The sequence below is a fragment of the Mastigoproctus giganteus genome, chromosome 12 (assembly GCF_048544385.1).
Source record: "Mastigoproctus giganteus isolate SK-2022 chromosome 12, ASM4854438v1, whole genome shotgun sequence".
Classification (NCBI taxonomy): domain Eukaryota; kingdom Metazoa; phylum Arthropoda; class Arachnida; order Uropygi; family Thelyphonidae; genus Mastigoproctus; species Mastigoproctus giganteus.
This window is the reverse complement of record NC_143586.1, coordinates 53406045-53431735: the sequence shown is the minus strand read 5'-3', so window position 1 is coordinate 53431735 and position 25691 is coordinate 53406045. Positions and strand designations below refer to the sequence as shown.

General features: G+C 35.5%; 1 protein-coding gene across 1 annotated transcript; it reads right to left on the bottom strand.

The window, feature by feature from the left end:
- Positions 1-25400, bottom strand: LOC150077065 (activator of basal transcription 1-like). Its single transcript, XM_090385779.1, has 4 exons — positions 25314-25400; positions 16665-16860; positions 6696-6864; positions 1-352 (listed from the first exon to the last, which is right to left on the bottom strand). The coding sequence occupies exons 2-4, from the start codon at positions 16852-16854 to the stop codon at positions 1-3; spliced, it is 711 nt and encodes a 236-aa protein (XP_090241905.1). The 5' UTR covers positions 16855-16860; positions 25314-25400.
- Between the last annotated feature and the right edge of the window lie 291 nt (positions 25401-25691).

Below are 25691 nucleotides of genomic sequence, written 5' to 3'. Positions count from 1 at the left end.
TTATTCACATTTATTTTCTTTTTCATGCACTCCACAACCAAACACACTTTTAAGAAGATTAAATCCTGTCTTTTTGTTGCTACCTTTTCTCCATTTCTTTGACAGTTCTCTGTTCAAAGCTCTTTGGTTGTATGCAGTTGTTCTCGGTTTCTCGTTATTTGAACCAACTTCTGTATTTAAATCAGGAAGTGCACTTTTTCTTTGTTCTTTATGTGATAGAGTTCTGCTTCTTTCCACAGCATGTGTGTAAAAAGCTGACTCACGCTTTGCTTGTGCGATTTCTGACCTCATTCTATGGACTCTTGTAGCTTTTTCATATGCAAGTCGTTCATTCAGGTGAATCCATTTAAATCTTTGGAAAAACAAAAAGTAAATTACTGAAAGATAAGAATTAAATATCATCGCAATCTTAGCTCAGAACTGCAAAAAAACTTGCATTCTCATTCATTTTTTTATTTATATTTTACTGAATGCATAACTAGATATAATGACTACACCTGCCCATTTATCTATTTTATTTTTAAAAATGAACTCAGCATTTTTTGAACTGCAATACAGAAATAAACAACTGAACTGAAATAGATTAACTGTTATATGGAAAACTTGCGTGTGTTTATTTATATGGGATTATTTTCTGATTATCTGTGAAGAAATTACACTGCTCGACAAAAATAACAGAACAAAACATTTTTAATGTGAACTTGATATAATTTACATTTTTAATGTAAATTATATGAAATGTAGCCAAAGGCAAATGTTTGATATGATTTATATCAATTAATATAATTTATAAGTGTATAAGGCCTTGAATGGGTTGAGCAGGCTCAATGCTGATGGGATTCTTCCTCTTGCTCAGATTATGAACCTCAGGGGGCATAAATTCAAATTGAGGAAAGACAGTTGTTGTTATTTGGTTTTTAGGAGCATTAGCAACTAAGGCCATATTGCTCCGGGGATACGCAGTGGTCATTCCCTGACCTTTCTGCATCCTTCGTATTTGGTGGGTCACGGGCTCGGACCCCGGTCTATTCAAGAAGCGTGTGCTACGCACTGCTGCTCCTGCCCACCTGGCTACGGAGGCACCATTTTTGATAGCAGTAACATAACTACACAGAGGTACTGACAACAGATTCTCAAATCCTATGTGTGACTTTTTAGGAGGTGCAGTTGGCCTAGATTTTCTTTTTAGGGGTGCAGTTGGCCTAGATTTTCTTTTCATGCACAATGCCACTGCATATAGAGCTCAAGTGGTAGAGGAATACCTTGAAACTGAAGACATCCAACGTCTGCCATGGCCAACACGATCACTAGACTTAAATCCGATCAAACGTGTGGATGAGCTTGGGCGTTGCACTGCTCACTTTAGCTCACCAAGCAGCAAAGGAATTGGCTGCTTGTTGAGCTAAAGTCTGTTCTGGTGGAAGAATGGGATTTGTTGCCAGAGAATCTTATAGATACCCTTATATCGAGCATAGTACACCGTTGTCAGGCCTGTTTAGCCATCGGAGGGGAGCATACTGATGTCATGTGACCACATTTTTGAGCATTTTGTATTGACTTCTGTAACATGACCTTTTTGGTAATTCTCATACAACCCCTTGTACCTGTCTGAAGTTTCTTACATCTCCCCATTCCATCGTTATTCTATGATACACCATTATACCATATTTTGCACCTCTTCATCACAAGCTGCACGAGTTCCACCATTTTTTCTATGTGTTCTGTCAATTTTGTTAAGAAGTGTATTAATTTCCATTAAATATAAATGTGACACAGGTCCTCTGCTAACAGCAGAAATGAAGGACAAGCACCACATCATAAGCAGTTGTTGTTTGGTTTTTAGGAGCATTAGCAACTAAGGCCATATTGCTCCGGGATATGCAGTGGTCCTTCCCTGACCTTTCCGCATCCTTCGTATTTGGTGGTGACGGGCTCGAACCCCGGTCTAATCAAGAAGCGTGTGGTACGCACTGCTGCTCCTTCCCACCTGGCTACGGAGGCGCCCATCATAAGCAGAATGGTTATCACATACCCATGCTTGTCCCATTCCTGTTTATGAAGATTAATTCATTCTGAACAGACATAAATTCACTATACTTGCTGTAAGCGGTGTCACCACCTCCTCATATATTGCAGAAAACATTATCTTTCTTCTCTGTAAGATATCTTGTGCAAACCGCTGAAATGCCTGAAAATCCTGTTGAGTTTTAACCAGCAGTTCCTCTTGTTTTTCAATTAATGTTAATAGACTAGGAGTGCTTTCCAACACAGATCTTCATAATTGGCAATCACACATGATGCATCCCACATTTCTAACTTCACAGAAGCAGTTCTGATCTGAAACACCCAAGTCATTTAGTTTAATCAAGGAGGAGCCATATCCTATCAACAAAAACATGGAATAATAACTTGACAGAAACCATGTACACCTAAGATATGGAAGTTCACTAACATCTGAAAAGAATTTCCAAGTTGCTGTTACTTTTTCTGAGTGCATCCAGTGCTTCTGCCATTTAAGCAGCAATTGATCCTACAACTGCCTCTTTTCTTGTCATGAGTCATTTCAAATAGCTACCCCCATACCCATCAGCTCATGTGGGATGGACCAACAAATGCAGTTGCATATACTCCTAAAAACTAAGTGGAGATCAATATACAATAATCCAGATATGACTTGTACAGCTTCAGCTGACACCATACAGCAACTCATCACCAGGTTTAAGAGCATGTGATATTGTAGAGAGTAGCTTCTTTGTATTTCTCATCTGAAGTGCTGCTGTAATCCAGGTAGACATACCATGTGACACAACAGAAAGAAAAATGCACTTCAACATCAATGTTAATGTCTCGCCCTTTAATCTCCATTCTTTCCTCATCATCCTTGCTATCATATCTATGAGAACCTTTTATTTTTCTTAGATATAATTTATATGCATTTAGATCTAAGTCCACATTTCTGTATACCTTATCAGGAGCTTTCTCCTCTTCCAATTGAAACAACCTTTTCTGGGTCATACTCTTAGTATTTCTAACTACAACTGGAGATTCACTGTTGACAGAATTTGGACTGCAACCTGTGCTCAAATTACTGGCAGCTCCCTGTGCAATAGCTAGGCAGCCATTGTTGCTGTAAGCAGTTAGAGAATATTCTAATTGCTTACAGCATTGAGTTACATATTGAGTCTGCCATAGCACAAGGAACTACACATTGCTACTGAGCCATCTGAAATTTTTATGTTCCGAGATGAGTAATGGATAATCTACCTGAAATCATGCAGCGCAAGGAACTGCATTTATTAAATTGTAATGCACAGAACAAGAAACTTTTCTGTGCATTACAATTTAATAAATGCAGTTCTTTGCACTGCATGACTTTCACGAATGAAACTGCACTAGTAATGACGTGATTGCCTTGCTAAATTATCAGTGCAGCACAATGAGCTGCAATAGACATTCCTTATCTGAGACTAACACAGGTGAATTACTTGTACATGTTGTTGGTTACTAGAGTGAGTGTCTCTGCATAAGGATTGATGCAATGCATAACAATAAGTGCAACACAAACAGTTGCAACTGATTGTTCTTCAGGATGAACAAGCAGAATGTACAGGCAACAGCACCTTCCCACCAGTTTCATAAGAAAAGTGGCTATGAAAGAAAAGTGATCATGTGGGTAGTCATTTAAAGTCACGGACTTTTCATCAGTGAAACTATTAGCCTATATCAGTACTGCATATACTTCACAATGGCTTTCTACTACAACTCATAGCAACTCTGATCCTTTGTGGACACCCAGTTTATGCAAAATGGCAATATGACACATGCAGCTAATGTCAAGTTGGATTTTTTGCACCATTTTTAGTCCTTAGATATTGTCATGCTGTTAAACTGATCATCACAAATGCAGGTATTTTTCAGCACCCCTGAGTTCAGATTTGAACCAATGACATTTCTTGATAGAAATTGTTCTGCATTTAACCTGCTATACTCACGGACTTGAGAGAGCCATGATTGTTAGCTTTAATATAATGACTAACATGGTTATGTCTCCAGGACTATTATAGAAAAAGGAACATTATATATACCACAAAATGAATGTGAAAATTAACGCTACAGTTAATATATACTTGGCAAAGTGCAATTCTGCACTTAAGTACCAAAATAGTCTAATATTCATTAATAAAATTAATATTTATATTATTAAAATAAAACAAAACAAAATAAAAAAAGACAAAGGTGCTCTCCCTTACTGTGCAAATGCATGAGTCCCACAAAGAAAAAATGCCCTCAAACCCCCCTGACCATGAGAGCCACCTTCATAATAAATGAAAAGGATAGACTCACAAGCCTCACCTCTTCAAGGAGACATCAGTACTTCTGAACTCTGAAAAGGATCGTATTTCAATCACTGGCCACTATCCAGCCACGTATCAAATGTATGGCTCTTTATGATCTGATCACAGAAAGAAAATAACACACAAAACTCAAAATCATAACCTATGTCAAGGCCACTGTCCTCTATAACTTAAATAAATAAATATAGCAGATGGGATGCGATATGCACATTAACAATAAAAACAAATCATAATAAACAGAATATAAATTTTAAAAAAATAATAATAAATAAATTACAAACAAGTTGTTGAACTCAGGATTTTAGGAGCATTAGCAACTAAGGCCATATTGTCTGTAAACTGCATGTGTTCTGGGGTTCATTTCCTGTTTGCTGGACGAAAAACCAGTTTCTGGGAGAAAAAATCATGCTACCCTCACCCTAGACTGATTAATTCAGCCATGTTGTGAAAAAGGCCCGTAAAAATTTACATCATCTCCGGAACTTGAACTCAGGTCATTTCTACCCAGTGTGTGTGAGGGGGCAATCCTACCAACTGTGCTACCCACAAGGGCTTACAATCAAGCATTTAAAGCAAAACAAATTACAGAATAAGGTAAAACATATTGAAGAAAGCAAGATGTCATGAGCATTCAAACTAAGCAGGAAATAAATGCAATCCTTTTTAGAGTTCACAAATGCTATCATCTTCTTGAAGAGGCAGTGCTTGTGAATTCCGTCTCTTTCATTTATTACGAAAGTGTCAACCAAGTTTTGGTGAGTGTGAGGGGGAAGTCTCCATTCAAGGAGATTCATGATTTTATTTTATTCTCCATTCATGATTTTATTTTATTTTGAATATTAAGGTAACTTGGCACTTAGGTAGCAGAATTGCATCTTGCCAAGTATGACCATAATTATAGCATTACTTTTCTGTATTAATTTTGTGGTATTTTTAGCATTCCTTTTTTCAATAATAATAATGAGCATTGAGATAGAGTTCTGAAAAGTTCATGAAGATATGTTGTTACAACCACCGTGTATACACCTTCAGGAAAACTTGTTCATTCAAAATGGAGGGCATATTGAACATGCAGTAAAATAAGAATATTTTCCAAGGATCTGAGCATAAAAATTCATGGCTACTCTCATTAATGAATATATGAGTCATTTATGTGTAAACATTTTGTGCACCATACTGAATGTTAAAAGGATCAATAAACTAATTATTATGTTAATTCCATTCGAGAATAGTGTTTTTTCATATAATTTAAATATTCACTTATGTGACATCTTTTACTAAAATACATAAGTATGTTGCTTTCTCAATTCTAACAGTCTAAGAGTTTACTGCAAAAATTTATTCCCTGTAATAATTATTTATTTTTATTATCTCTAGAGAGTATAAATGAAAATAAAATTTTCATCTATACTCTGTAGAGCAGCCACAGCCATAGGAGTTTGAAATGTCCTATTTTTATTGCTGTCTATATACTAGCACACAACAATGGGTCTGTACATTTTTTTGGGGGTGCAGGGAACTGTGAAAGAATATGACGATTTCAAGCTGTATTGTTGATATATTAATTAACTTTAAGAACAATTTTTTATAGAAATAATCACATAAAAGCAGTAATGATACCTCATATTGAAATTAAGTTTAATGTGTCCTCCACAAAATGGGCCAAAGAATGGCATATGGGAATTAAATTAGGCTATTCACTTCTTACTCTTCAGAATTAGACAAGAGGCCTAACATAACTAAACCATCAATGTGAGAGCAAAATGACATGTGCATGGGTTGGCTATGGTTCAAAATCATGTAACCATTAAATATGGTCAACGATTGTACTCCTGTTAAACATTATTAGCTGCAAATGCCACTGAACATGTGGTCATGCCAGAGAGTAAACAGAACCCAAGGTTATGGGTTGTGGGGAATTTTTTCAGCATTTCAAAATGTGCATCCCAAAGTGAGCCCACTTATAAACACACAGTGCCAAAATTAATAATTATATACGTGAATATAGCAACTTAAATTACCAGTAAGTTAATAAAATGCCATGCTAAAGTCCTTGCCTGATATAGGAATAATCAAAAGATAAATCAAAAACTGGACATAATAAAAACATATATTTATATTTTATGCTGGCCCATAGTCCATTCACTATGATAGCAAAAGTTTCATGAGAACCTATATATTATTTTTATGGTAGTTTTCAAATTATCATAAATATTGCTGTTCTATTTTGTTGACAAACCTTGGTACTTGGTTAAACAAATAATAAAGGCACAAAAAGGACTGCCACAAAAAATAAAATTATAAAATTCATTTGCATGAAAAGTCAACAAGTTCACTTACTTATGTAAATATTTAATACTCCAGAGAGATTCATAGTAAGGTGCACGTCTTTTACCCCCTACTTTTTTCCCATTTAACATAATAGCTACTTTCTTTGCAATTTTTTTATTCTGGAATTCAACCCATCCTTCTGTGAAATGCTTACTAGCCTTGCCTTTATGGCTTTTTTCTGAAAAATTGTAAATAAATAAATTAAATTATCACAGCAATAAGGCAGATAAACAGCTTATTAGACTTACAATAAATAAATCTCAATCAAAATCAACAAAATTATGGTGATGCACAATTTCTGAACTTCATGTTTTTAAATAGGTGATTCTGGGTCATGTTACAGGAACACATGCCATTCCCAATAAGGCTTTACAGAGATATGAGAATTTAAAGTTACTGATGGTGGACAAACAACAAATTAGGTAATGTATGCATTGTGTTACATTTCAGAAATATTTGATTATCAAATGATGTGCTGCAGGGATTAAAACACATCTATTAGTCAAGAACTGATAGCAGACCTGAGGTGAGATTTATGTAGTATTTGGGAGGGGGGGGGGTGTTAAGAACAGAAATGTGGGTTAATCTACTGATGTTAAATTTTGTACAAAGGTCCAGAAGACTCTCACTTAAGACATATTAAGATTTGAAATTTTGAAAGGAATCAGAACTGCTATTGAAAATTTAACAGGGTGCTTGTGTGTGTGTGGAGGAGGGGGAGAGGGTGATGCAGTGTGATATGGAATTTGCCCATAAACAACCCAGAATTTGATGTTGGTCAGAGACTTTTCCCTCCTGAATAATGCCTGAAACACTCTTATTTATATACATACAAATCTGTGTGTGGGGAAGGGGAGATAAGTGAAATAAAATTAACTCAAAAGCTTCCCAGGACTAACAAAATACTGAAAATTTGGTATCTATCATTCTGAGGTAATGTCTGAACATAATATAGATTTCTATAAGGTACGGAACAGGGAAGAGGGGGGCTGCTAAATAGAAACTGATCTTAAAGCCATCTCAGGGACTTTAGAATGTATGCTTAAATTTTAGTATCAATGACTTTTCCTCAATGACAGTATTAAATTTCTAATGGTTTCATTTTATTAAAATTTGGGATGGCCTGACAAGTCTTTCTAAAGGGGCCAAATATAAAATTTCTTGAAAACATGTGTAGACAGATGGACATGGTGAAGATAAGCATCTTACACATTCACAAATACACCTAAAAAGATGAACTTTTAAGCATTTCTAATTTTGTTTAATAGTTTAAAACAGAAGTAGTATAACAATAGAGAGCAGTAATTTCTGTTAGAAGTGGCATAATTTTACTAGAAACAAACCATGATACATTTTGTCATATTAGATGCTGTTCAAAATGACCAGCACAATCATCAAGGTAGAATTTTATGTACTTCCAAACACTGTTGCCATTCAAACATGCTTACCATCCATGAATCAAACCAAAGATTGTGCTGTTGTCTACAGTTTCTACTAGTACACCAAGTAGCATGTCCCACAGGAAAGAAATCAAGCAGTATGATTCAGTGACTGGGAGTAAAGACCACCATGACCAATCAAGAGATTATGGTAATAATTTAGTAGTAGTAGTGGCATGTGATGCAAGAAAGCAAGTGTATGAGCTTATGCAGCATCAGCCAAAAAAAAAAAAAAAAAAATTACACAACCATTCCCTTTAAATGTTTGTCCAGTTCCTCCTTAAATTTATTTAACCTATCAACTTCCACGACAGATGGAAGTTTGTTCCAGCAATTAACCACCCGCTGGTTAAAGGCAAATTTCCGCACATATAATCTACATCTGTCTTTTCTTAATTTGAATTTATGCCCCCTTAGGTTCGTACCCTGAACAAGTGGAAGGATCCTATCAAAATTCAGCAAAATTCAAAATACAGTAGCACACTGCCATTACTGTCGTTAACAACCCTTCAAACCTTTGTATCATCTGCAAACTTCGACATTAAGCCTGATATACCTTCATCAATATCATTGATAAATATACAAAACAACAGTGGACCCAACACTGAACCCTGTGGGACTCCACTAATAATATTAGTCCACGAACAGCAGCACCCACTGATTACCACCCTCTGTCTTCTCCCACTTAACCATCCTTTTATCCATTGTAGCAACTTACCCTTAATACCATTCTGCTCCAATTTGTACAAAAGTCGTCCATGCACAACAGTGTTAAAAGCTTTCCTGAAATCCAAATATATGATATGAAAATTATTTTTTGCATCCAGTTCCTTTGTAACCACATCATAATAACCACAGATTTGTCAGACAAGACTTTCCCTTAACAAACCCATGCTGTGTCTGAATTATTGCTGCAGTCTTGTCTAGATGATCCTGCAATGCATCTTTAACCAGTGACTCCAGTATTTTACCCGGAACAGAAGTTAAACTAACTGGTCTGTAATTACTCGTGTCACCCTTCGATCCCCTTTGTGAATTGGGGATACATTTGCACATCTCCAGTCCACGGGGACCTCCCCTGAGTCCAAGGATGCTCTCATAATTATGGCTAAGGGTTTGCTTAGTTGCTTTGCCACCTCCTTTAATATAACTGGATAGATCCCATCCACCCCATGTGCCTTTCTTATGTTTAACTTCAACAATTTCTCCTCCACTTTGCTCTCAGTTATTAAAAAATCATTAAGCACCCTGCTACAATTTGATAACCTTCTGCCATTTTCAAACCTTAATAATTCCTCATGTGTGAATGTAGATGCAAAATACTCATTCAGTTTGTTTGTTCTCTGAGCAGGATCATCAACAGTCGAACCATTGATATCAAGTGTACCAATCAGATTCATCCCCTTCCTTTTAGAGTTTATATAAGTAAAGAAATCCGTGCTGTTTTTCTCAGCATCCTTTGCCAAAGATTTCTCGTAATCTGCCTTTGCCTGCCTAACCTCCTTTGTGACCTGATTACAGACTAGCTTATATCTGCCATAGGCTTCTGAGTCGCTTGATAATTTATATGCATCCCATGCATTTTTCTTCTCTGTTACAAGTCTCATTAGTTCATTTGATAACCATTTAGACCTAAACCTCGAACAATATTTCTTAATAGGTATGAAACTTTTAGTAGCTTCCACGATTAATTCCTTGAATGCTTCCCACTTAGAATTTACTGTTGGTAACATCGTCAGCTGATCCCACTGTACAGAATTTAAAAACTGCCTGAGACCACTGTATTGTTATTTGAGATTAAGGGTTAGTCTTCATTATACTGAAGACTAGCCCTTAATTCTTCCTGCAGAAGAAGGTCTTCTAGTAGAAGCAGCAGTTTGATTTCTAAGAAACAGAGATAACTACAGTCAGATGTTTCTTAATAGTAAAAGGTCCAACAGGTATTTCTAATGTATTAAGGACTATATTCAGTCCACAAGTAACAATTGTGCCTACCGTTGATTTCTCCTCAATTAACCTCAGTTCACCAGCGCATGCAGCAGTGAGTGCAGTGGTGAACTACACCCACCACACCATTTAAATATGTATCAAAATTATGTCAGTGCAAATAGTGTGAACTGTATAGTATGTATCCAGTATAGTCTCCAACTTTGACTGAATCATTGACTTTTTAAGTGGAGAAGCAAAGATAAAAGAATCCCTCAAAATCTGTTTGCAAAATCTGCCACACACCTGCACATGTATAATTTTCCTAAGGATTTTTGGTTTTGATTTCTTGCCCTTTGATACCCTCACATTGGACAAGAAATCTATTTTCCTTAGAAGCAAGGTAATCGGAAAATAATTTTTTGGAAACGATGCAACTAAAGATATTATTTGTTCTTATTGTACAACAGAATGCCAGAATAAAGAATGGAATCATAAAGTTCACAATTTTAATTTTACCATTTTTTGCCTCTTCCCCCAAAAATATTCAGTGCTGCACACAAATAACAGCATGCTTATTCAGAAGACTTTTTTTTTTTGGTGCACCTAGAAGACAGTAATTGACAATGTTTGAAAATATAATGTTTATGAAGCTGCTGATTTCTCAATTTTTTTTTTTTTTTTTTCTTTTATCACATCATCAGTCATTTTCAATCCACTGCAGGATGAACGCCTCTCCAGCAACTTTCCAGTTCCTTCTGTTTTGTGCACAAAACAGATGGACAGATGAAAATTTCATCTGTCCATCTCTGTTGTCTTCCAGGTTTTCTCTTAGCTCCTCTTGGGTACCGTTCTGTTATTTTCTTAGTCCATCTGTCATCATGTCTTCCAGCTATGTGTCCTGCCCAGGACCATTTCAGTTCTTTAGTTTTGATGAGAATGTCCTTTATTTGTGTTTGCTGCCTAATCCATGTGTTTCTCTTCTTATCTAACAGTCTGATCTAATATATAATCCCAGGGGCTCACATCTGGTGAGTATGGGCTTGGCACACCCAGGGTCCTGAGCTGGATATCATCATTCTTCTCTTTCTTGATGATTCCCTTCTACTTCTCTCTCTCTCTCAGGGTAACTCTTTTGGTGAGTGCCCAAGTTTCATTTCTATAAGTCCTTGTGGGGAGTATACATTGGTTCATTATTTTACGTTTCAGATAAATTGGGATACTGCTCCTCAGTATGACTATATTTTCTGAATGCTATCCATCCGAAATTTATTCTTCTCTTAACTTCCAGCCGTTTATCATTATTACAGCTAATGACTTGTCCCAGATAAGTATATGAATCCACCTTTTCAATTACTGCTCCTTCAATGATTATATCCGTTTCTGTGGCATACTTGTTCATCATTACTTTTGTTTTAGTCATATTCATCTTTAGTCCGAAATCCTTACTAACTCTGCATAACTGATTAAGATTTTCCTCTAATTCTTTGGGATTGTGGCTTATAATCAAAATGTCATCTGCAAATCGCAAATGGTTTAGGACTCTCTGTTCACACTGACTCCTCTTTTGCAACCAGTCCAATCTTCTGAAAGCTTCTTCAAAGGCAGCAGTAAACAACTTCGGAGATATTGTCTCCTCATCGAACTCCTTTCTCAGTTTTAAATTTGCTACTGTCTTTGTCTAGTCTAATAAAGGAGGTAGTGTTCTCATATACTTTCTTCAAAATCATAATGTATGGGGTGTCTAAACCTTGCCTTTCCAGTGCCAAAAATATTGCCTTATGCTGTATGGAGTCAAATGCCTTTTCATAATCCACAAATGGCAGACATAAAGGTGTTTTATATTCATTTTCTTTCTCCATTAGCTGCAATATTACACGAAGGTGATTTATGGTTGAGAATGCTGTCCTAAAGTCAGCTTGCTCTTTCAGTTGATTCTCGTCAAGTATTCTTTCTAATCTGTTAGTAACGACCCTTGTGAACAACTTGTAGATGTGAGATAAGATAATTGGTCTATAATTTACAATTTCTGACTTACCTCCTTTCTTATGCAGCAAACTTATGACTGCATTATTCCACTCCTTAGGCATCACACCTTTCCTACTGTATTTTGCGAAGAGCCTTGCCAGTTTCTGTGTCAAGTCTCTTCCTCCCAATTTTAACAACTCTACAGTAATTTTATCTTCCTCCAGGACTTTCTGATTCTTCATTTTCTTCAATGCATGTTCTACCTCATCAGGAAGGATATTAGGCATGCTGTATGTGTTGCTAATTTGTGATCCATCTTCCCCACTGTTTGCATCATTTCCTCACTCCTTATATAATTCTTTATAGTAGTCTTCTGCTATTTGAATTATGCCTTCTCTGCTATTTATAAGTACACCATCTCTATTCTTCAGTTTCAGTATCATTTGTCTTTCTGTATTACTGCTCATGACTGCTGATTTAAGTCCTTTATTTCCCTTAATGCTTGTTCTAATTTTCTTGTGTTAAATCTTCTTATGTCCTCTCTGAGTCTCTTTCTAATGGCTTTGCATAACTCAGTATACTCAATTTTGTCCTTGTCAGTGTTTTTATCTTTCTTTTCTTTAATATAATGTTAATGACTAGAAATTAACTAGTCAATTTCTTGTACAAACTAGGAGTACTACAAATTTGCTAAACTCAGCAATGAGTCTCAGAGACACTATAAATAAACAGTCAGTGGTCTGAATTAGTCATCTTCAGTAAAATCAATCATTGAATATTTACAAAAAGTTATATGTGTAAAGTTTGACTTTCCAATCCATGATGTCCCTCATAGTTGGCTTTACTTGTTTAGGCTTGTTGAGCAATTCATTATATGCTATGCTATTCTTTTGCCTATTTTTATAAGCTGCACGGTTGGTACCAATAGTATGGGCAAGTCCCAGTAACATTTGAGGAACTCCAATGAAGCTTTAATCTTGTCTATACCACTAACAGACATATTTCCACATCATAGTCTAGATGAGCAACTTGTGCCATTTAGCCATCTGAAAGTGTTATGTGCCCCTTGAGTTTAAAGCTAGCATGTCACAAGATACTTTCATGTCAGCTTTTGAAAACTTCCATTCTTAGTAATATTTGTTTTTTCTGTACTGCTTATAAAACATAAGCAATACAGCATCTGTATCTTCTTTAGTATTTAAAAATATTATTATAACCAAATACTGTACTAAGAATGATACTGGTGTTATTTAGTAATTGCTGAATTTTTGTCTGTAATTAAATGCAAGAAAAAAATTAAACTATAAATATAAACTTTGATTACAAAAATTAAATTATTTTGAAAAATAGGTAATTATTGGTAAGGAACTGTTCTTGTCACAAATAGTATATATGAAACCAATATATACTGATTTGTGTATATATAAAATCAGTATATATATTTCATGTGCTTAATAGTTTCATACATTTTTAACTAACATTTTTTCTCCATTTTCAGAAGAATTAATAAAAAGTTTTTGCATATTTCTGTTTACATACATAATATAAAAGCAATAAATAGTTGCACTGTTGTTCTGCACTGGAAAACGAAAGTGACTATTAGCTTCTTGTTTATGCATTTTTGGATCACTTTCAGTAGGATTAATGTCTTTTATTTTTTTTTAAATAGAAGACATTAATCCTGCTGAAAGTGATCCATATATAAAAAGCACAGCATTTTTTAAATATCTAATAGGTGACCAACTTTGTTTTTTATTTATGGAAAACATTAGTTATCTGCCAGATGTGCACAATCCTTCCCCCCATTTTCACCTTTTTTTGGTGTGACTGCATCATTTTAAAGAAGGTACAGATCTTATTTAAGTCCCTCATTCATTTTGATGTTATTAATTGGAGCTTCATTACTTGAACCAACGATAACCCAGATTTTCAAATTATTGTCAACAAATCCAGTTATTGAGACATCATTTTGAATGGGGGGGATCATAATCATGGATAAGGATATGATTAGATAATGACTCCTGTATAAAATACAGAATATTACCATTATTATAAAACTCAGAAGTTTGAGAAGAATACTTGGGCAGACAGAATCAAAGGCAGAAGTCAGATCAAGATAAATAACATCCATTTAAGCAGTGAAATTTATTGTATCAGTAGCATGAAATGTAATCTCAAGCAGATTTGTGATCATTGAGACTTTTTTTTTTTTTTTTTCCACACAGAGGAATACATGGCAATAGGTTATCAACCCTTCATTTCAACTGTTTGTTTTTTAGGAACAGGAAGAACTCTACACAACAACCATGACATACTAAAATATTTCTCATTTAGACAGTGATTAAAACTATTGGCGAGAGATTCAAGAAATGCATAAACTAGACATTTTAATAACAAAATTTGGTGCATGATCTGGACCAGATGTTTTCTAAAGTGGGAGAGTTGATGGCAGTTTTTAAATGTCTTTATCAAAATAAACTATTAAAGGGAAGTTCTGGTAACAGCGTCTTTTTTTTTTTTTTTTTTTTTTGAGTTAGGGTAACCTTTGATTATTTCACTTGTCAAATCTATAGATGAAATCAATTCAATGTTCAGTGTTTGACAGTTTTATGCAAGTATTTCTGATTAGGAGTAATTTTCTTTAAGTGGGGAATGTTACTTATGTTACTCTTAAGAAACTGATTAATTTTGAAATTCTTAAGAGTTACAGATTTAGACCCTACTGACTGATAATTATATGTACTTTTATCGGCTGGATGTTTTACCGCAACCCTATATAACTTTTGCTTAATATTAAAATCACCAGATAGCTCATTGTGCCACCATAGTTTGGATGTTGGGAGATCTTTCGAGACTTGCTGAACTATTTTTGGCAATACAGGCCAGTAAAGTAGGGTAGCTTTAAATTTAATCCTGAAACAATTGACAAGATAAACTTGGTAATCATGTGATTGTTGTATTAGAAACAATGTGGCATTGGGGGAAGTTACTATTATGAATATAGGAATAGTTATGTGGTAGGAGACAAAGGGTAGTGATAAATGGCTACTGCTCCTTCATGAAATAATGTGGTATGGTTTTTCCACAGTGACAAGTGTTGGACCACTTACTGTTTTTAGTATTTATGAATAATAATGATATAAGTATTTCAAATTTGATGTCTGAGTTTACTGATGATATAAAGGTAAGCATAATGGTTAATGACAGTAATCAGGGTATACCAGATCATGATTTAACAGTGATAAACACAAGATATTGCATTTGGGTTAGCAGTAATCCCAGAATAACATACCATTTGGATGATATCACATTCAGAGTAATGGAGCATGAAATAGATCTAGTGGTAACTGTACAATCCGATATAAAATTCTCTCTGTAACGCAAATAAGCTGCTAGAACTGCTTGTAGGATTCTATCAATGATATCCTGGAACTTTACCAATGAGAACAAAGGCAATTATCCCAGTGTATTAGATAATGTTTATGCTACATCTGGAATACTGCATACAACTTTGAAAATCCTCATTTTAGGAAGGATATAGGTCTGGTGAACAGGATGTTAAGACAAGCAACAAGACTAGCTGTGTGTGTGGGAGGGGAGATATCCTTCCCAAGAAAGACTGGAGCTCTATAAACTGCAGTCTCTGGAAACTAGGATGGCTGCAGAATAGATGTGCAAAAATTTGCATTCAACCAAAGGGTAATCAACTGTTGGAAAAACTTCCACCTAGTATTGTGCAGGCGGGAAGTTTGAATAAATTTAAGAAAAGTTTTGACAAATTACTGGAAGGAATGGATAAATGAAACTGTGTGTGTGTTTTTTTCTGCTGCTGCTGTATAAGACTCATTTCCTTGCATCATTTTGCCAATACTAATACTAAACACTACAGTTGGAAAGAATAGAATTTATAGCTGGAACAAAGAGGAACTGCTAGTCTGCAACCAGTGTCAGCAACTCACTGGTTGGAGACTAGCAGTCTGTTGCCCGAGAGTTGCAGGGACAACTCTCGGGCAACAACAACACTACCACCTGCAAGAACTTCTAATTTAGATAATTTATGATTTAAGCTATATATATTTTTGCCCCAAAAAAAGTCATTACAACAGTTAAAAGTAGGATTTACTAAATTTTGAGTATACCTCACAGAGATAGTTGATGAGTCTTGGGACACTTTTCTTTTGACTCAGCGAGCATTTCTGTTCAGTGACTACTGTAGGGATCACAAAAGTATTATGAACATAGAGCCTATTGTCTTGTGATACCTGGCAGCCTCAACAAGCTATTTTTTTTTCAGTATATTCCTATCTCTGAATATCCCTTGGGATTAGATTTGGGGGAATTTCATTTCCAAGGCATAAGCACTGACAGTAATGGTGGCCTTCTGTTCAGAAAATAGAGATTATACAATTATTCTTTTGAGTACAGGAGCATAACTAGTTAAGAATAGGGATATCCTGTTGGAGAATAGCATATTACAAAAAGGTTGAGAATACAGTTATAATTTAACAGAATATAAACACAACATACACATAAAAAGCAGGAGCAGCATTCATTAGTCATGCAAAGTTTAGTACAATAATGCAAATGCACTTATTGCAGCGAAATCTTATTGTGATATCAACTCTACCCACAATACTAATCTCACCTGGCTGTAAAAATATCCTATCAACTTTTCCAAAATGACTAAATATTGTCCTAATTTTTTTTACTGTCATAAGGGGAGGCACACATCCCAAGTATATTAATCCAGCTTCCATCTTTTTCGGGATGCGAGATAGAGCTATTGAAGAGCCCTCAATGTCACTTCCCACTGTTCTATTCTCTACTGATGACATGATGACCTACAAAAAGTTAACTATTTTTAGAAGATAATAACAAAAGATATAACTATCGCTTATGATACTATAGTCATTAAATTATTTAGAAAAAAATTAGGTAAAATCAAAGCTAAAGCATAATTTATTACTCCTGCATTCATATGCAAAGTTACATTCAAGCATCACCGAGTAACAGGTAACACACAGTACAGTGTAAGCTTAATTATCAAAAGATGCATTCTCAACTGCCACATTCATACTATAATTATCAAGAAAATTGAATAAAATTAAACACACTGCTCTGTGATTTTTTGTTTAAATTTCAATCTACTTTATTGACAGTGAGTCTACAGGTGAATTAAGGGAGAAAATGGCCTATGTGGAAGGGCCAATAGCATTTGTACCATGTTACTGCTACAAAGGAATAAAAATAAATAAAATAAAAAACTGGACAAGTACATTAATAATCAACGTATGTTTATTTGTTTGTTGTTTTTTGTTACAAAACAGCCAAGGCTATGAGGTGTCAGTCTATCATCTCTAAACAACGAATTCTAGTCAAATGGCCGTGGCGGCTCCGTAGCCAGGTGGGAAGGAGCAGTAGTGCACAGCACACGTTTCTTGATTAGACCGGGGTTCAAGCCCATCACCACCAAATACGGAGGATGCGGAAAGGTTAAGGAATGACCACCGCATATCCCCAGAGCAATATGGCCTTAGTTGCTAATACTCCTAAAAACCAAATAACAAACAAACAAATGGCCATTTCATAGGATGAAAACCTAAGATCCCAAAGGAAAAGAAACCAGGCAACTGAATGCAGTGATATTTCTGTATTCTATATAATTTGTGAATTCCTCTGACTGTATGTTAGTCCCAGAATGTGCATAAACAGAAAAATTTATTTTAACTCTTTAACTCAGCTATGGTTTGGGGGAAAGGTGGGGGGAGAGAAGAAAAACTGATTAATTCCTCCCACCTTTATAGGACTAAAATCAAAACCTTTTCTAATAAATAAATGGGAAAAATTGCAATGTGATCATTATGCAACCTGATAGAGAACAACACATGCAAATATGTGTTGCTCAGTTACTATTTTTGTACTGAACAATTAAAGACGTACTGAAAATGGCCACTTTCTGATCTCTCTGAAAATCTTATCATTAGCACAAAGGAAGTGGGGGTGGGGGGAAGTTCAGAAAAGCAGAAAATTATTTCATGTCGTAAACAGTACTTTCCTTTGTAATCTTTGACGTCTTATACTTTCCTACAATAGGTACCAACTGAGCCAGCTTTTGAATTTACCCAAGATGCCCACTGAATCAACTTCTAATGATTAACAACTCACTTCATACAATCCATACTATGACTCTTACATGTCCTCATTTAATATCATGAAAACTTTGCCTTTTTCAGTTTACTATCTTCAGAGGAGGAGACACAAAGAGAACAGAAACTAAAGGGATGAAACACTTAAAAGTTGAAGGCTACTAATGCAAAACACCCTAAGTGTTTGGGTTCAACAGTCTCAAGATGCACCTACATTATTTAAAAAAATAAATAAATTTTCTGTTCATACTCCGAGACGTCCACATGGTCAGAGGAGTTATTCCTTCATCATGCCAACCTGTTCAACTTTCAGCTGCATGAAAAGACCAGGTTAAAGTTAATTACATGTGGAAATTAAAGAGTAGAAATAAAAGTCAAATAATGAAGCAACAGATAAGCAATAAAACAAACTATTTAGAACTAGGATTAAGCTACTTAAGAGTATTTTACTCCTCTTTCAGGGGCTAATAAAATGCATTTATTCAAATATTAATCGAAACTGGGCCGATTCAAATTAAAAATTTAACTTTCCTGCTGCACTCAGTAGCAGGAAAAGTTTAGAGATTATTACCATAACTCGTCCTAAACAATGAGGGGAGGGGAATTAATAGAAAATAATTTCTTTATTCGGTTTCCCAAAAATACAGTATTTTGTTTTTGTTAAAAAAAATTGGTTCTAGTTATGGCAAAAGTAACAAACTAATTAATGCTAATGGCTTTAACAACTGGTTACATTTCGCAATGTGTCTGAAAAAAGTAAAGTAAATTCATTTCCAAAATTACTCTGATGTCTGAGGAGTGCAAAAAAATGCTCCCTTATCCTAAGTGACAAAATTGAAAATTATATAACTTCTTTTTTTGGCAAACAGAATTAAACATCTTAGATTTGTATAGACAAAGTAAATACTTTTTGCTATCATTTTATATTGCACTCCAGAAATTTTCAAAAAACTATAGAAATTTAAAAGCATTTCTGGGTTTAATGTCATTTGTTACCAGTTAATTAGAAAAAAAGTGGTTTTTGGTTAAAAAAAAAAAAAAAAAAAAGAAAAAGAAAAAACTTAAAAGGGCCAAATATAATAGTTTATGGAAGAGAATGTTGGATTTAACTCCTTGGGCATATAACTTTAACATAATTATAAGTTATTTAAAACATAAGTAATGCTGCAAGTATTAACTACGACCATAATACATTTTTAAATACCATAAAAATTATATAAATATTTTTCTTCAACAAATTGCTAGAATGTCTTAAACAGGAAATTAGAGGAAATCTTTATTGCAACACAACAACAATATACACCTTGTGTACATTTCAATATGGCCCTTTACAACCACAAGGCCTGGGGTTAACGTAACAGAAATTATGACAGCTTCCATGGTAAGGGCCATGGAAGCTGTCATATTTTCTGTTACGTTAACCTACCATATCCAGACAGGGGCATACCATCTCAGGTGAAGAGCATACATATATGCCCCTGTACACTGTCCATTCAAAAGATTATGACCACCTCCACATTTCAGCAGGCAGCTGTCCCTCCCCACCATAAACCTACAGTGTTACATTTACCGATTCTCATCACGATATGTTTGCCACCTTGGTGGCAAACATATCGTGATGAGAATCGGTACATGTAACACTGTAGGTTTGTGGCATGTGGTCCATATGAAGTACCTGATCAACATAAGCAAGGAGTGTGATCTGACAGGCTTTGAAAAAGGGATGAGTGTCAGGTACTGATTGGAGGATGGCAATATTAAGGAAACTGCAAATCTTGTGTGTTGTTTATGGAGTACTGTAGTTAAGTGTTCCAAGAGTGGGTGGATAGTGAACAGAGCAGCAACAACCAGGCCAATGGCAGGTGCCCAAGCCACATCAATGGTTGTGGTGAACATAGACTATCCTGCCTTGTGCAAACCGACAGACAGAAAATGGTGGAATGGTTATGTTATTGTTATTTGGTTTTTAGGAGCATTAGCAACTAAGGCCATATTGCTCCGGGAATATGCAGTGGTCATTCCCTTCACCTTTCCACATCCTCCATATTTGGTGGTGACGGGCTCGAACCCCGGTCTAATCAAGAAGCATGTGCTACGCACTGCTGCTCCTTCCCACCTGGCTACGGAGGCGCCCGGGGGGTGGGGGGTGGGGTGGAATGGACCATGGACTTTAATCAGGAGATGACAAGCAGCATTTTCAAGATTCAACAAACGTTTTGTATCAGCCACCGGAGTAGGTGCCTTGTCAAGGTTCCCATGCAAACAAGACCTAAAGTTTGCATTTGCATGGCATCATTGGACCACTGACAAGTGGAATAAAGTTACCTTTTCTGATGCATCACATTTCTTGCTATGCTGTGTGGATGGTATGGTGACAAACTAGGAGAGGAATCGCTCCATGTCCTGGTCCAACAGAAACAGCAGGTTTTGGTATGGGATGTTTTCCTGAGAATATCTTAGAAGCCTCAGAACACTAGACTGTACTCTGAATGCTAAAAACTATCTATTCAATGTGGCTGATCAAGTATGCCCCTTCATGGTGATGATGACTGTCTTTCCAGATGGCACAGGTTGTTTTCCAGCAGGATAATGCATCCTGCCACATTTTTGGTATTGTTTGAGAGTGGTGTGTGCCAAACATGAAAGCGACTTCCAAGTTGTCTGCTGAATTCACCAGATATGAATCGCATAAAACATCTCTGTGATCACATAGATCAGGCATTTGGATCCTCCACCACAGACTGACAGATCTGCAGGCCATGGCCCTGACAACATGGTACAGCATGCCTCTTGGAATTTTCAGAGGCCTTACAGAGTTCAAGTCTCACTGTGTGACAGTGGTAACAGCAGCAAAAGGACATACCCACTATTAGGAAGATAGTCAATGTTTTGATTGGACAAAGTAGATATAACTGGAAGAAAGTAGGAAGATAATTATTAGATATCTTATATCTAATAATTTAGCTGAACTGTTGATTTTATACTAGAGTTTTGGATCAAGCCTGTGTATAGGTATAACATGAGCCCTATTAAAATATGAAGGATATTAATCATCTTCTAATGATTTATTAGAGATATAAAGCAATAGATTTGTCAAATGGACTATTTAGCATTTCCAAAAAGGGAAATGCTGTGAGGAACTCCTGCACAATCGTTACATAAATGATTCAACGCTGATGATCAGTATGCTCTATTATAATTTTAGACAAGCTGTCATCATGGGTTATACAGAGTGTTTCAAAAATGATGGTCAATAATTTACAGGTGAGCTGTACAGACTCAATATGCAAAAAAAGCCTAGTAAACATGGGTCCTTAAATGAATCATTTTCAAGATATTGCACATTTCTAGTTAGGATCCACCACTGACAAAGTGAACTGTACAGAGTTGGAATCCACCACTGACTTGTTTGTTTATATGCATGCTCATTCCCTTTCCCCTCTCTCAATGCTCTGAGACTTAGCAGGCATACTAGTACTTGTCAAAGGATAGTCAACATGGAAAGAGGTTACAGCAACAAAGAGTATGCGGACATGCACTTAATGTATGGTAAAGCCAACGGCAGTGCACTCGAGGCTGCATATTTGTACCAAGAAGCATTTTCCCGCTGAACGCTGCCCAATGAGTTCACATTCATCAGGGTACATCAACGCCTTAGAGAACATGGGCGCTTCGCACATGGAGTACGAGCAGGTAGGCCCAGAAGCATAACACCTGATGTTGAGGAAAGGGTGTTAGAAAGAATAGAACAAATTCCAAGAATTTCGACAAGGAGGGTTGCTCTGCAAGAGCATGTACTGAGTCATAGCAGTGTGTGAAAAATTTTACATTGCCAATTACTGTGCTCCTATCATATCCAGGTGTACAAGGTCTCAGCAATACAGACTTCCCTCCCAGAGTGAACTTCTGCCAGTGGATGCAACAAGTGTGTCCTGAAACCCCAATTTTTAAACAACATTTTGTTCACTGACAAAGCTGGGTTTACTCATGATGGTATTTTTAATTTTCATAACTGTCATGTTTGGTCCGACAAAAATCCTAGTGCAATTCACGAGTCAAGGCATCAGCAATGTTTCTTGTTGAATGTCTGGGCAAGACTACTAGGAGACCATCTAATTGGACCACACTTTCTGCCAAACAGGCTAACAGGAGAGCTGTACCTTCAGTTCTTGCAGAATGTTCTTCCAGACCTCCTTGATGATGATAATGTTCCACTTCAGCAACGCCAGAACATGTGGTTTATGCATGATGGTACACCGGCATATTTTGCTCGAGTTGTGACTTGGTATCTAACTAGAAGATATGGTCAACGGTGGATAGGTAGAGGTGGGACTGTAATGTGGCCTCCCAGATCACCAGACTTAAATCTCATGGATTTTTGTATCTGGAGTTGAGGAATTGCAGCATCAGGTTGAAGAAGCTTTTCAGCAAAACAGAAATCAACCAGGAATGCCTGAGGATTCGCAACTGAATGCAATGAAGACTACAAAGTGCATACGGATGCAAGGAAAGCATTTTGAACACCTTTTGTAACATCCTGTAACATCTGTAAAATCCTGTGATGTTGAAACCAAAAATTAAAAATGTATTATCTTATGTTTAATAAAACCACCCTTAGCAAAGGATTCACAGCTTTTTGCTAAACTAGTGCTCCCATAGTCAGTGGTTGATCTTAACAGAAAATGTGCATTATCTAAAAAACAGTTCATTTGCATCCTCATGTTCACTGGTACTTTTTTGCTTATTTTAGTTTGTACTTTTCACCTTTAAATTATTGATCATCATTTTTGAAACACCCTGTATAGTAAAGATGTTGTGTAGTATCAAGTTGGTGTGAAGGGGGGGGGGGAATGGATATTCAAAGAAATATCCATATAGAAATCTTTATTGCAATAATAATAATACAAATCAATATTGCCCTTCATGGCCACCAGGCCAGGGGTAATTTGCAAATAGTCTAACAACTTCACTAATTTAGAAGTCTTAGACTGATTGTAATTTATAATTTTTTTTTTAGTTGTTGGCACATTGGTTTCTGTGACCATATTGCATCTCCCAAGGTTTTGCATTTTATACTCTGATCCAAGGCGGGATTCGAACCTGCGACCTTTGGGTTGCCAGGCAGGCACTTTACCCACCCGGCTAGCCCAGTCAGCAATTTATACTTGATATTATCTGAGATTTGAGTCATCCATTGGAATTTGCAATTTCAAAATGGTCTAACATCATTATTTTTTAATACGCTTGAGTTAAGGATTCTACATAATTTTTCGTTAATTTAGGTATAATTTGCTTTTTCTCTTTTCGGAATGACTTGAATTGTATTATAACCCTTGTAAGAGAAGATTTAATTTAATCATGCAGTTTTCTTGGCCTTTTTTTTGGCTGATGCTATATAAGCTTGCTTTCTTGGATCATTTGCCATTACTAATACTACTACTATTTTCATTATGTTTGATATATGCATTATTACCGTACAATGGATAGTACACATTTTTTTTTATTGTCTTTTATTTTTTATTACTGTTAATAATATGCAATAATTTCACTACTGTAATTACAGTAGTGAAAACAGTTGTTACTGTTTTTGGATTCAGTAATTGGCCTAATGTGCCACTAGGCCAATTATTATAATCTAAGATAATGTTTTAAACCCAGATTTCATTGCACATAAAAAGGAGTTACATGTCCAAATGCCTCATCATGTGTTTGGATCCTCCACCACAGACTATGATAAATCCATAGGGCACAGTCCTGGCAACGTGGTACAGCATACCTCCTGGAATGTTTAGAGGTCATACCAGCAAATTAAAAATCAGACTTTAATATAAAAAAATTAAAAATGTAAATAAGACAAATTAAAACTAATTATCCTAAGTATATCACAAATACACATTAGATACTTAGTTTTAATCTGTCTGATTTGCAATTAAACCCAAAAGCTTCTGAAAAAACTGGTATATTATCTGCTGTAACATTAGGTTCCATTCATGACACAAAATATTTGAATGATTTATAAGTTAATGATTGTAATTTGTGTTTAATCTGTAATGCCGAAATTTGGTTTAATATAATTTAAGACCTTTCATCTGTACATTTTACTATAATTTGGTTTGGGAATTACTATGAGAATGATTTTTTGGCTAAATATTTTGAGTATTTTGAAACAATGTTTCCTTGTGTTTGGATTCAATAACTTTATCAGTTATTGAATCCAAACATGAGGATTTTCCTAAAATCATTTATTTTACAAGTCTTCATCTGAATTTATTTCAAAGCTTCCTGATTTAGTTCATTGTTGAGTATTTCCTTTATCCTACTTTACATGAATTATTAAATGAAAATAAAGTGTTTGAATTATTATAGGTTAATTCTTATTTATTAAGCATAAAGGAAGTTTTTTCTTCTGATGTCTAAATAAAACTAAAACACTTTTAGTTTTATTCTAAACTCTGTTTAGGTACTTTTAATTTGATTACTTTTAATAATGAGTTAAAATTGGTATTAAAGTTTGTTTGTGTTTAAGTAATGCAGGATTTATAGTCAGAATTACCACTTTTATAATTCACCAGGAAATCAGTATTCAATTTTATAGAGTTAATCAGCTGAGAGATCATATCTGGAGTTCTGGATTTTGCAACTAGCAATCTCTTTTGTAGCAATCTAAAGTTGTAATCCAACAGGAAGTCATTTGTTCTTTCGTTGTTCTTTAATTCTCACGTATACCTTTCCCATTTAGCGAATATAAGAATTAATTGCTTAGGTGTCATGTAATAAGGTGAATGCCATGTAATCTAATCCCACATTATTTTGACTATGGAAGGGCTATGACCTCTTTAGCCGCTACCTGGGACCGGCAACCAGAACTATCTTTTGAATACTGTTTTATTTAATTTAGTCTAACTCAATTTGTACCTGTGTTTTATTAAAGAATACTACCTTGTTTGTATCTGCAGTTTCTTATTTCCGTTTCTCCAGAGGCGAGCAATATATTTATACCTTCATACATGAATCCTGCAGTCAGAGGGCTGTTTAATTATATTTTTTAAATAGTTGTTACTCAGCTTAAGCTGACTTGTGCATATATTTCGTTAACTCACATTTAAAAAAAAATAATAATCAGTATACTTACCTTTGCTAGTAATTACCTTGTAGGTATAGTATTTGTAATTTCATAACATATCCATTATGCGTGCAACGCATTACCTGCCGATAGTTCATGCACGTTTTTTGAGTGATCGTCTCAGAACTTTGCCACGATGTTTTTGGAGCGCTGTAAGCAGCGCAAAGTAATTATTCTGTGGTAAACAGGGAGATGAGCAATTATTATTAGGCATATGGTGCAAGGAAACCTGAGGCTTATGGTGCACCAGCCAAAAAAAAAAAAAAAAAAAAATTCCAGAGTTACCCTGAGAGACAGAGAAGTAGAAAGGAATCACCAAGAAAGAGAAGAATGATGATATCCATCTCAGGACCACCTTGGGTTTGCCAAGCCCATACTCACCAGATGAGAACCCCTAGGGTAA